This window comes from Vicugna pacos, chromosome 20 (assembly GCF_048564905.1).
Source record: "Vicugna pacos chromosome 20, VicPac4, whole genome shotgun sequence".
NCBI lineage: Eukaryota > Metazoa > Chordata > Mammalia > Artiodactyla > Camelidae > Vicugna > Vicugna pacos.
In genome coordinates this window covers 15,102,280-15,115,113 of record NC_133006.1, presented here as the reverse complement: position 1 = coordinate 15,115,113, position 12,834 = coordinate 15,102,280, and the positions used below count along the sequence as shown (strand labels likewise).

Here is a 12,834-nt window from a genome sequence, read left to right as displayed (position 1 = left end):
AGACGAGTGGATTTGTGTTTCTTAAAAATGTGTCCACAGACCATAGGGGAATATAGTGGGAAAGCGGGTAACCAGAGGTACTGGTTAAAATTTGGGGTCCCTGAGCCTTACTGCAGGTCTGCCCATCAGAATCATTGGGGGATGAGCCGGGACAAGTATTTTATTTTCTCATTCATTACATTACATTGTGATTTTTGAATAGCCAACCAGTCACATAGTTCAAGTCTCAAAAGGAAACTCATTTTAAAAGAGCTTCCCAGGAGATTCTTATCTACACCCAAGTTTGGGAACAACTGCCTACCCGTCAGGAGGCCTTATCTGTCAGAAGTGGAGGTGTGGTGATGAGAAAGAGGTTGATATTCATCCAAGGGGCTCAGGATGGGCTCAATTCGAAGTTTTGGGGGGTCTTCTGTGAGTGAAGCTGTGGGGCAGGAGGCAGGAAGGAGACAAGATGATAAGAATCAGATGAAGTATAATGAAAAACACCAGTTGGTAAAGTGCTAAGTAGATAGAAGAACATTCCAGAATGTGTGGAAAGGTGAATCCATAATGCAGGAGCACATGGGGCGTGGGAGGGCTTCAGACTTTGCCAGTAGCGGTTGTCTGCGGTGACCCGTCATTCTGACGGAAAGGCATTGGACCAGGAGTTTGAAAACTTTTCTAATATCACACATGACAAAGGAAGAGAAGTGATATCTGTGGTGCTGTGACACCTGCTTTTCTGTATTCTGATTCTGGCTCAATTGCTGCCTTACTGCATGACCCTGAGCTGGTGCATTAAGCTTTCCAAGCCTTGGTTTCTGTATCTTCAAAATGCAGATGATACTGATCCCTCTACCCTGCCTGCTGCCTCTGGAAGTTATGGTGTAGTGCTCTCAGCTGTGAAGGCGGCTGACCCCGGGAAGCAGCCCCTCTGGCCAGCCCTGATGTCTCTTCCCTGACTTTTTGTCTCCCTTGAAGGTGTCGGCCTTTCTTTCCAGTCCTGTCTCTGAAATGGTTTGTGAGGGTTCAACCGAGTCGCTCTGACTGGCAGCTTTAGAAATAGTTTTCTCATTTGAAAGCACAGATTTTCTAAATGGGTCTCAGTATTCCAGTAGCAGCTCAGCAATGTGGGCACAGCCATTTGGCATTCTCTGGTGGGAACTCTTCCTCCCTGAATCCCAGTAGCAGATTCTCCCCAGGTGGTCAGCGCTGGTTTGGAACCACTATCTCCTCCGGCTTGCGAAAGTTCTTCCAGGGAGTGAGTAGTAAACTGTGCTTTTTGCAGCGAGGCAGGTTTTTATAATCCCTGAGGGAGGGCTTCTCTCGTCACAGGATGGCTGTGGGGTTTCCCCAGTAGTCACTCTATGTAACTTGTGGGAACTTCAGTGAGCGCCATGGGGAGGTTCCTGAGGTGCTGTGTGGTCTCCCTATGAAGGGTTAAGGTGGCCAGAGTGGGCACTAGCCTCTCCTCCAGAGGACATACTGGCTCTCTTTTGTCCCCTTCTTGGGTTGTTGTTGGGGGGTGGGCAATGAGGAGAATGCTTGTCTGCTCTTGGGACTGTTGGGGGGGTTGTAGCAGCTGGCTCTCAGGTGTCTTTTTGCACATTAGAAATAGATGCCCTTCCTCCAAGTGAATGCAGCCCTGCACAAGGACACAGGGCTTTGGCTAATGGAGCACAGGCAGTATTTCAATACGTCCCCATCGGCCGGGCATTTGAGCAGTGCAGAACCTGTACAGTCATACGTGACTGTCCCATTGGAATGAGAGCCTTGCAACTTGTGGCTCTTTGCTTCCTAGTTGGTGGGCCACGATGATTTTGGCGGCCTCTCTTCTAGTAACATGTTTCAGATGAGCCCTTTCCACTACTGTTCTCCTGCCTCCTGTGGTGGTGGAGTGGGGCCCTGCTGCTCATAATATACAACAGGAGAAGCCTGGGAGGCTGGGCCCCCGGTGCTGTACCCACTCCACAGTGTATGTCTGTGGCTCTGGAGGTTTCAGCATGTTTCTGGGCTCCTTTCCCTGCCAAAGGATTCTGCTGCCTTGTAGATTCAGGCTTCTAGCCTGCTGTGATAATTAATGTAGGAAGCTGGCTGTCTTCAGGGAAGAAGAGCCACTCGGAGTTTATTTCCCACATTTGCCCCAGATTGCTCGTGTGACCTTGGACAAATCGCACCTACCTCTTGGGCCTTAGCTTGAAAAGATCTTGGAGGACGTTTCTTGTGGTGACCTTTGAGGCCAACCCAGTCCTGCCATCCACAGCCTCCAGCTGTGCTCCTCCCACACCTCGTAAGACTGTCCTCCTCAGCCTTGGGTTTGGGAAGAGCACTTTCATCTGAGGGCTGTGTTTTATTCTGGAGGCTCCAGCGCGTGGGCACATATGTGTTCAGACTCGATCAACTGGAATTAGAGTGTAATTCCCTGGGTGCCAAGGGGAATGGAAAGGTTTGGAGAGTTTGGGGAGGGAGTTCTTATGAGAAAAAACAAAACGAGACTTTTTTATCTGTGTATGGGAAGGCAGAAATACTTACCTGGTTCATCCTCAGTATTTGAGGAACCAGTGCCCAGGGTGGGGAACCCCTTTTCTTCTTTTGCACAGAAGGGAGTTGGGAAGAAGGTTGGGGTGCTTCTGGAGAGCCTTGTCTGTGATACCTGACAGCTGTACCCAGCTTTGCAGTTTACAGAGTGCTTTTACTCACATTGACGTTCCATCCTATCCACAAGGCTCAGAGGCAGGATGAGGGTGGTTGGGGTTTTCTTGTTTGTTTTTTTCCTGGAGAATTGGGATGGGAGGCATCTGACAGGTAAAGAAACTGAGGCACAGAATATGATCTGCTGAGGCCTGCAAAGCTGGTAAGTAATAGAACTGTTTCCGTCTTCTCAGGTATCCTTGTATGTACATCACCCGTAGAAGCTATAAAATGTTGCACACACACCTTGGAACCACGTCATCGTTGGGGAGAGGATTCTGCAGCTGAGCTAACTCACGGGGTGGGTTTAGGAGCAGTCCTGCCAGAGTCAGAGGGAGTGTGTCAGTGACGTAAACCTAGAGAGAGCTTTTGGGCCACAGCATTCAGGATTGCCAATTTTTCTCACCCTCACCTTTTTTTTTTTTTTAACAAAACAGCCAGGTTAAAGTTTTCAGTGGCCCATTCAGAGGTTTGCATACATCTTAAAGTTTTTAGAGTTATGGTCAGACTATATGTGATCTAGAAGTTCAGGACCCTGTGCCAGCATCCCCAGTATTGGAGTGTTTCTCATGTGCCTGTGAGTCCTTCGTCTTCCGCCTGGTGCTTCTGGAAGGTCAAGGGCAGCGGTTACAGGCCCCGGCTTGCAGGTGCGCTGCCACATTCCAGATTGGTGTGCCTGCTGAGAGCTGTACGCTGGGGTTGTGCTGTGGTGGAGACCACGTAGGTGGTAATAGTCACCTCTGCTCTGAGTTTGCTGCCTCTGACTCCTTTTGTACAGATAGTTGTGCCCACACTTGGTGGTATAGGCCCTGGCACATAGTAGGGGCACATTGGGTGTAGGTTTCCCTTCCATTTCTGACTTGGAAGGCAAGTCTTTTAATTCTCAAGAGAGTTCAGAAGAGGTTGGACAGTGACCTCTGACATCCTGGAAGACGTAAGTTCCCTTTGGCTGAGCTATTGACCGCTCTTGGCAGTCCTACTTTGTTCTGCTTCTAAAGTTCTGCTTCTGAAGTTCTGAGGTTGCAACCCAGGAACCTATGTTCTGTTGTGGGAAGGTACAAAGCGACACTTTGGTGTTCTGATTCTGTTGTAGCTCATGTATTAAAAGAACACAAAGCTGAGCTGTGTCCCAGCTGGGAGGAGGAAGAGTAGCCTCTCCAGCCCAGCAGGTCATTAGAGAGGTGATGCACTAGGATGGCATTTGTGATCCCAAGTTCACTTCCAGGCACCTGAATAACAAAACAAATCACAAACAAAGAAAACGGTTGTCTTGCAGTCTTGGGCAGAAAAAAAAAAGGAAATGCTGTTGGTCTTGTAGCTCCAGCTACAAAGAGCAAATCATTCTGTTTGCTTAATTTAGCAGATTAAACCAGTTATTAAACTGACCAATTTAAAAAATGCCCAACTTGCCAGCAGCTTTGCAGCCTGTGATGGTGGGGCGCCTCCTCCACCCTAGGGGTCCGGGCCTCCTGCAGGAGGAACTGGGGGGGAGGGGGGAGTGCAGTGCCCTGGAACAGCCCCGGAGGCCTGGAGCAGGATCTCTGTCATCTCTCCACCACCACCGCCCCCTTTCTGAAAACTTAAAACAAAAGGCTTTTATTTAGTAAACACCCGCACCGCACCCAGCCTGGATGCATTGTCCTGAGTTGCCTGATGAAGAGAGGGATGAGTGGGGGCTTTGCCCCTTTATTTCTGTGTAAGAGGCTGGGGTGCTGTCAGCTGCTTCTCAATCTGGATGCCTTCCCTTATGCTCGTTACCTTTGTTTTGAGGATCTTTTGAACTCTTGTTCTGAGAGGTCCCTCTGAGCTGGCCTTCTCTGTCTCCTCCAGCAAGCGTCTGCTTGAGCCTCCCCGGGAGCCTCACTTTCCTGGCCCCTGAACCTGCTGCCGCGACCCAGGAAGCGGGCTGGAGAGCCTGGGCTCCGGTGGGACCTCCCTCCGTCCCCTTCCCACCCGGGCCAGGATCAAAGCAGCCTCCTCAGGGAGCAGGGAAATACTTCTCGCAATAGCCCCACCAGTGAGTAAACAGCCAGGGCCTCTTGCAGCTTTTGAAGCGCGGGGCTCCAGGCCCGGAGGAATGCAGAACATTTCATTTTAGGAGTGGACTTAGGTTTCCAGAGCTTTTGGTATTTGCAAATTTGAAACAAATGCCCTCATTTAGCAGCAGGCAGGCTGGGCAGTAAACGGGGGCTGTTTAAGGGCGTTTATGACGGTCACAGGTATTTGTGGGAAGAGGGACCCCAGCAGGTTTGGGAGAGGACAGAGGGTTTATGGTTAGGTGGGTTGTACAAAGGCCCCAGCCAGGTCTCCGGTGGAGGGTTGTTGTTAGGTGGGCTTTGTCATAAAGGCATTGCTGCCTCCTGCCCCCCAGGAAGTATCTCCGTCTGGCAGACAAAGGGGTTTGGGATGGTGTTTATCCCCCAGGGCTGATGCTAAGGGCCTGTCCCTCTCACTTGGCTACCAAAGTATCAGATTTCCAGTGAACCTTTCCTTCTCCCACTCCCAGAGCTTGAAAGGCTCATTAAATGTGCTTTATATATAACAAGTTGGCTGAGAGCTTCCCCCTCATTTGCAGCCCGTTTTGTGAGGAAGGAGTTCGGGAAACCTGTTTTCCTTTTGTTGTTTTCTGGGAGTAGGATCTCTGACAGTGCAGTTGCAAAAAGACCCTGATTTTAGGAATCAGGCAAGAAAGTGTTGTTTGCCTTTGATGGGACAGCTTAACCAAGGATGGCCTGTTTGAGGCCTCCTACCACCCAGGGAAATTCAGAAATATGTTTAGGAACTGAGTTCTGGCTTCACAACTTGCTCCTTGAGAGACCTTAGACAGTTCACTTTGCCTCTCTGAGCCTCAGTTTCTTCTTCTGTGAGATGAGGGTGATAATTTCAATCCTGTTAGATTTCTTGTGAGAACTGAGTGAGATAGTACTGTAGTTTATGAACTCCCCTTGCTCCCCCGGCACCAGTTTCAGATCTTTGAAACTAAGCTGTAATATAATTATGTAGTATTATGTCTTAGTTTAACTGGTACCATTTCCTTTTGGTGGAACATAAATAATGGTGCATCTTAAAATCAGTGACATCTTTGAAATTCTGTATGTGTAAAAGACTTAGTCTGTCCTACAGTGAATTCTTCCTTTTTTTTTTTTGTTTTAAATTGAAGTATAGTCAGTTTACAATGTTATATCAGTTTCTGGTGTACAGCATAATAGTTCAGTCATACATATACATACATATATTTGTTTTCATATTCTTTTTCATTATAGATACTATAAGATATTGAATATAGTTCCCTGTGCTATACAGTAGAAACTTGTTGTTTATCTATTTTATATATAGTAATTTGTATCTGCAAATCTCGAGCTCCCAATCTATCCTTTCCCACCCCCTTTCCCCCAACCCCCAGTAGCCATAAGTTTGTTTTCTATGTCTGAGTCTGTTTCTGTTTTGTGAATAAGTTCATTTGTCTTTTTTTAAGATTCCACATGTAAGTGATATCTTACGGTATTTTTTTTCTCTTTGTGGCTTACTTCACTTAGAATGACAATCTCCAGGTCCATCAATGTTGCTGCAAATGGCATTATTTTATTTTTTATGGCTGAATAGTATTTCATTGTATAAACATACTGCAACTTCTTTATCTAGTCGTCTGTCGATGGATATTTAGGTTGTTTCCATGTCTTGCCTATTGTAAATAGTGCTGCTATGAACATTGGGGTGCAAATATCTTTTTGAATTAAAGTTCCCTCTGGATATATGCTGAGGAGTGGGATTGCTAAGTCATATGGTAAGTCTATTTTTAGTTTTTTGAAGAATCTCCATACTGTTTTCCATAATGGCTGCACCAAACTACATTCCCACCAGCAGTGTAGGAGGATTCCCTTTTCTCCACACCCTCTTCAGCATTTATCAGTGAATTCTTGATAAGAGGTAGTTCAAATGTGATGGAGGGGATTTATTTACAGGCCTGTTTTTGTTTCCTATCAGTAATTTTCAATAGAAACTGTTTTCCTTTTAGTCTGGCGCAGAAATAACAAATAATGTTTAAGGCAGAGGTGTCATGATAGGTAACAGGGGAGGGTTGGGGTTCTTCTAAATCCTTAGAAACCAAGAGATAATCCAGAAGGGGAGATTGATGTCCCTAAGAGGGCAAACGGTCTATTGTGGAAAGAAAATACCTCTCTGATGGTAGAGTCTCCATTTTAAAAGGCTGAGCTCTTCCTGGGGAGACTGGAGATTCACTCCAGGAGTGGATTGTCTGGTAGGCAAACTGAGGCAGAACCAGAAGAGAGTAATGAACAAGGCAAGGATACAGAGAGGCACCAAAGAGGGGGACACAGTAAATGCCAGGTGTTCAGAGGATGGAGACCCGAGTGGGGCAGGCGGGAGACAGGAAGAGATAGCATTGTCCTCCCCTCCTGGCAGCACAGTTGTGCAGGGCTGATCTAAGCCTTGTGGAGACAGCTGGTGCTAATCATACTGCTTTGTGCTACCCAAGTGTTGGCTGGATGGCACCGTTCCCCCTCAGGACACAACTCAGAACTCCCAAAGGCTAGGGAATTCTTCCTTTGGTTGCGTTCTGGTTCATTCGGTGGTGGGATGGATTGGCTGCCAGGTTGGGGTTTGGATGGTATATGAAAGGAGAACGCTATGTCCCTTTTGTACGTGTTAGTGGATATCTAGAGCAAAGTTTCCTTTTTTGAAATAGATTGCTGTGTAGATACGTGTTTCAGGCACTCCATCTTATGGAGTTTTCAGAATGCATTCTTTCTGTGTGGTCGCCCAAAATTTTAACCCTTGGTAGGTGTGCCCAGCTAGGAAAGGGGCTGATTAACGGCTCGCCTGGAGGGCAAGAACTCAGAAGTCCCAGGTCTGGAGACCCAGCGCCTCTATGGAGTGAATGAATGCCCTTCTTTACTCCCTCTAGGAATGTTTTAAAGAAGAATGAAGTATTGTATATGATGTACCTTGAACAATCAGGAAGAACAGCATTGAGATTAAGAAAATTCCAGTCCTCTTTTCCTGAAAGCCTTTAATATAGGGGTAAGGGCATTTTTGATGATGTAAGCACGTATTTTTATAAAACTCTAAAACTCCACGTGAGTTTTCTTCTGGGGAAGCTGATCTTCCCATCTTCTGTCCTGGGAGGCAGTGGTTCTTTTCAAACCAGGTCAACAAATTTCTCTGAATCCCTTTTTATATCTGAGGTACCCAGAGTGATACCTTTCAGGCCCTCTCTTGTCCTGAGTTTAACCAGTTGCCCAGTTTGGGTCTAATACGCCCCAATTCCTTAATGACATCTGTAACCAGAAAAACCCTGAGAGGACTTGCATGGACCTCTATGGGTCTCCTGCCAGCTGCTGGCCTTGCGGGGCGCCAACGGTGGCAGCTGAATTAACAGCTGCCTATTCTGGGCCTGGCCTCGGCCTCAGCCCCCGGGAGAGGTGTTGATCAGGTTGATGGGGCAACAAATCCCCCGAGTCCCAGGTTGGAAGTAAATTACTGAAAAGTTGCTCTTAGACTCCTGACAAATTGCTTTCAGTTTTTGCTGCCAAAAGAGAACTCTGAAAACAGGGTGTAAATTGGGTTATTTACACTGTCTCTGTTTTTGTTGCTTCCATGAAGTTGGTGGAGGAGGGCACCGGTCCAAGGGAGCTTTTCAGGTTCCTCTGGTACCTGGCATCAGGTGAAGAGGGGGTAGAGGTGGGAGTGTGGGGGTGAAGTGCCCTTGAATGCAGGAAGTGTGGTGACCGGACAGGCCTTTGAGGTGCCTGGGACCAGCCCCATTCATTAGATCAAAGAAATACCTTTTGTTTTTCCTCTCACACTTTCCTCTGCCCTGGAGCCAGAGTCGTAAAGAGGTGGAGTTGTGAGGGTCTGCATCTGGTGGTTGGGGTGGTGGGTGGAGTCGGTGGAGGGGTGGTCTTCCCTCATGCTGTGCGCTTCCTGCATCCTGCTCCCACTGCCCTGGATGTGCAGGAGTCTGCCTGGGCTAGCCTGGGCACCCCGGCTCTGCTGGGCTGCCCGCCTGGTGAGGCCCTGCCTGAGCTGGGCTGTAAGCTGGAGATACCAGCCACACAAAGGTGGATTTCACTCCAGGCTAAGTGTTTTGTTGCTGAATCATTTGCATTCATTAATAGTAGTGAAGGGCGAGTGATATTTAAGGCAACACGATGGGTTTGTTGGAGGAGGCTGCCTTAGAGCCTCATTAAGAATTCTTGGGGCCTGGGAGAGGATGGGCGCAGCTCATTCAAAGCTTACTTAACTTCTGACTGCCTTGGGCATAGGCCAGCTACTAAAATATGAAAAATGTTTGCCCAGCAGCCCCCAGAGCTTGGCCAGACTGCCCTGGCCAAAGAAAACACACACTTACAATTCATTATTTAGCCTCCTCCTGCGAGTTCGCTCGTGTCTCTTCCTCCCCTGGGACCTTGCTGAGTTGGGGGCATGGAGGGGGGAAGCAGGGCAAGAAGGCTCCTACATATTTTTAGGGGAAGCTTGGCCTAAAGCAAGTGCTGTCTAAATTCACCCCACCCACCCCCGTGTCTCCTGACGGACTTCAGGCTGTCTCCGAGGGTTTGCTCTTTTAAATGACGCCACCGCGAATGTCCTTGTGTCTATCCGTGCCCTTGTGCTCATGTATCTGAAGGCTAAATTCCCTGAAGTGGAGTTGCTCTGTCAGAGGGTAGGAATATATCAAAGTTGGATACACAGTCCTGTGTTTATGTTATTTTTCTGGGGAGGGAGTTGATAGCTTTCATCAGATTTCTGAACCACTGCTGTTCAGTGGGGCTGTGAAAATCGCACGGGTTAACGTGTGAAAACTGGTAAGCATGATTCAAATGTGGGGCATTGCTAGGGTGACTGGAGAATGTATCATCCAACCTGGAGCATTATTATTAATAATTATGCCAAAACAACCAGCATAAGCCAGGGTTGTTCCAGTAAGTTTCCCCCAGATCTCTGAGACCTGTGTATTCTCTCTTCTGCACCACATAGCTCTGAGTTACCTGCTTCTTTTTGTTTTCTGTTCTGTCAGACGTGTCCTTTTTGTTGCTCTCAACTTGATGCTGAGTCTAGTAGGGTGGGTCAAATTCCTGACCTCTATTTTCCTGGGTGCTCAGGGGTTGGCCAAGATGTTCTTGGATTCCCAAGACCTGGATTTGAGTTCTGGAAGCAGTGTATTATGAGTTCCATTTTTCAATCTGCAGGATGAAAATGATAATCTTCACCTCTCACAGCTATGGTGAGGGTCTAATGCAGGACAGTAGGGGGGTATGGTGTTGCCTTTGTTCGTGGGAGGTGGGCTTCAGGGACACTCACAGTGGCCCACGTTGACATAGACTTGGGGGCCCATAAGGCACAGCTAGCTGTCTAGATTTGTTTTTTCCGCTTCTCCATTTATTACCACCCCCTTAATCACTCTCGTACCTGTTCCCCCTTCTATCCCACTGTCCGTGGCTTTGTTAAGATCTTGGCATTTCTCCCTTGGAATACTGCTGGAAAGAAGTGAATTTTTGAAGGCAGCATCCTTTCCCGCCCCCCTCAAAAGTGTCAAGAAGACATGCACTTTATGAAACTTGAGATAAAAACATCAGATGAAAAGCAATGGACTGAGATAAAAAGGAAGCTGACCAACAAAAGTGGAGAAGTAAAAAGGTGGCTGGCTGAGATAGTGAAGGAGGGAGGAGACAGAAAGTGCAGTAGCGGAACTGAGTTTCCTGTGCAGCCTGGAAGGAGCTGAAGTAAAAAGGACAGGTAATCTAATCAGTGTCCTGCTGTGGAGGAGCTCCCAGGATCCAGGGGAGAATGTACAGTGAGATGAAAATGATGGAAAAACATGATAATTAGAGAAATAGATTCAGGATTTTGAAAAGCAATAAACAAAGGATATACAAGTAGAATTAAAAAGCAAGAAGTATACCTTGCAGGTCGTAAGAGGCAAATAAAACACAATACATACAACAAAGGAAGAATTGGACTTTTGAAACATAAACCAGACAAAAGCAAAGACAGATATATCAGTTAGGATGATACATTTCAATGGAATGTGTCTCCCACTGAGTTAAGACAAAATTAAAATTGAGTTAGAAAAATTTCATGTTCTTTGCCTGAGATAAATGTAAGATACTGACAAAGTCTGTTTTATTCTTTTTCTAATTTAAGGCCGATGGCTTAACTTATTTCACTAATTCTTTTAGGAAATAATTTCAGATTATTAATTTTATTCTGAATACAGCTTTAAAATTAATAAATTTGAAATCAAAATATAGAATTGATGAGTTTCATTGCTTTAAAAGATAATAAAAAATACAACTTAAGCAAATCCAATCAAGAAAAAGAGAAGAAAGGTCAATAGGCAAAACAAGAAGGGAAAAGAGGCTTTAACCTCATTTGTGGCTTCACAACAATTTCTTGAGCACCTACTAGGTACCTACCTACTAGGTACCTGGTAGATTCTGGGGACACAGAGCTGGGAATGAGATAGAGCTTACTGTTCAGTGGGGAGGGCTCCTGAAAATGTGTATAATAATACAGTTGTGGCAATTGCCATGGATAAGATGTTTTAATTATCAAGGGTTACTGTGTACAATGCTATGCTAAGAATTCTGTTAGGAAAATACAAATTACTGAAATTTATTCAAGAGCCATTTGGATGACTAACTAGACCAGTAACTATTAAAAACAATTAAAAGATAGTCAATCAAACAAACAAACAAAAAAATCCTCCACCAAACTGCTGTATCAGCCAGTCTTGAAGGGAAATTTAGAAAAACATTAAGGAATATGGAGACTTGTAATCCTTTATAGGCTGTCACAGAGCCAAGGAACAGATGGACAGCTACCCTGTCACAAAGTTATAAAACCTTGCTCCCAAATGCTGACTGATAGTTCAGAAAAGGGAAATGCGCGATGCAGAAACATTGGTGTTTAAGTCTAATGTAAACACTGGCAAAGGTTAAATACTGGCAAATCTAATACTATGTTAAAGATAATGTACCGTAAACAATTAAGATTTACTCCAAACATGCATAGGTGGTTTAATCTCACGTAATTCATCAAAATAAGTCAGGAGTCATGTAGTTATCTCATGCAAAAATGACATTAGATACAAATTAATATCCTTTTTCTTTACTTTAAACCACAGCTAACATTGTATTTTAAAATGAAATTATAATGCTGTTCTCTTTAAAGAAGTCACTACCTTAAAATAATAAAATTGCTACTAGCTAATATTATTCTAGAAACTGTAGAAGAAATAATACTATAAGAAAATAAAAGTCAAAATAAAGTTAATGCTCTTTGCAGAGGGTGTCATTTTTAATGTGTGTAACTGAAGAATCAACTGAAAACCATTAGAATCAGTAAGAGTTGAGTCATTTGGCCAAATACAAAACTACACAAAACCCAGAAATTTCACTATTTACTAGCAGGTAATCTTTTAGAAAATAAAATGGAAACATTTATTCCATTCACAAAATCAACAACAGCAAAAACCGAAATACTCAGGCATAAAGCAATAGAATAGTCAGTAACTGTCACTTTTTTCCCCTCTGAATTTGAAACCAGTGAAGGCAGGGAAGAAGGAAAGACAGACAGACAGTAATTGGACAGATGGAAATTAGTGTATCTCTTTTATTACTGATAAAGGCTAGGTTGAAGAACAAGGTTTTAATCTGAGGAGAATAATCTTGTCTGATTCATCCCTGAATTAGAGTGTGTGTATGTGTAGGCTACCTATGTAAAATGTGTCCGATCTGCAGGGGGTATATATCCCTTCCCCCAACCCAAGTGGGTAGAGGAGGAAGGATCAGCCAAACAATCTCAGTGAGACATCACCCCTCCCTGGGACTTGTGGGAGGCGGCGAAGTCAGGCTCCGATGGTACCCACTCTACTGAAATGGGGAGTTATTCCCCTTAAAACTTCCTTTGCTCCCTGAACTCACAGGCCCTGGACTTCTGGGGGTGGGTGTAGGTGCCTGGGGGTGTGGCTCCTCCTTTCAAAGAAAGGGTGCAGCGGTCCACTGATCCTGCGTCCACCTCCACTAACCACACCGCTCCTTTGTGGATGCTTCCAGGACACCTGGGGAACACAGTAGATTTTTCCCCAGAAGGCTCTCAAATGAATCACATCAGGACAGTAGGTATATATTCTTTCCTGGCCTG

General features: G+C 45.6%; 1 protein-coding gene across 6 annotated transcripts in view; it reads left to right on the top strand.

Moving 5' to 3' along the window:
- PTK7 (protein tyrosine kinase 7 (inactive)) overlaps window positions 1–12,834 on the top strand; it is a 58,292-nt gene that overhangs the window by 5,274 nt on the left and 40,184 nt on the right. The window contains exon 1 of one of the 6 annotated variants that reach the window (XM_072944964.1): window positions 4,317–4,366. The exons of the other annotated variants lie outside the window; for them this stretch is intronic. Coding sequence (XP_072801065.1) covers window positions 4,324–4,366 — 43 coding nt within the window. The 5' untranslated portion in view covers window positions 4,317–4,323. Of the gene's footprint in view, window positions 1–4,316; window positions 4,367–12,834 lie in introns of those variants that run through there. 6 annotated transcript variants of the gene reach the window in all.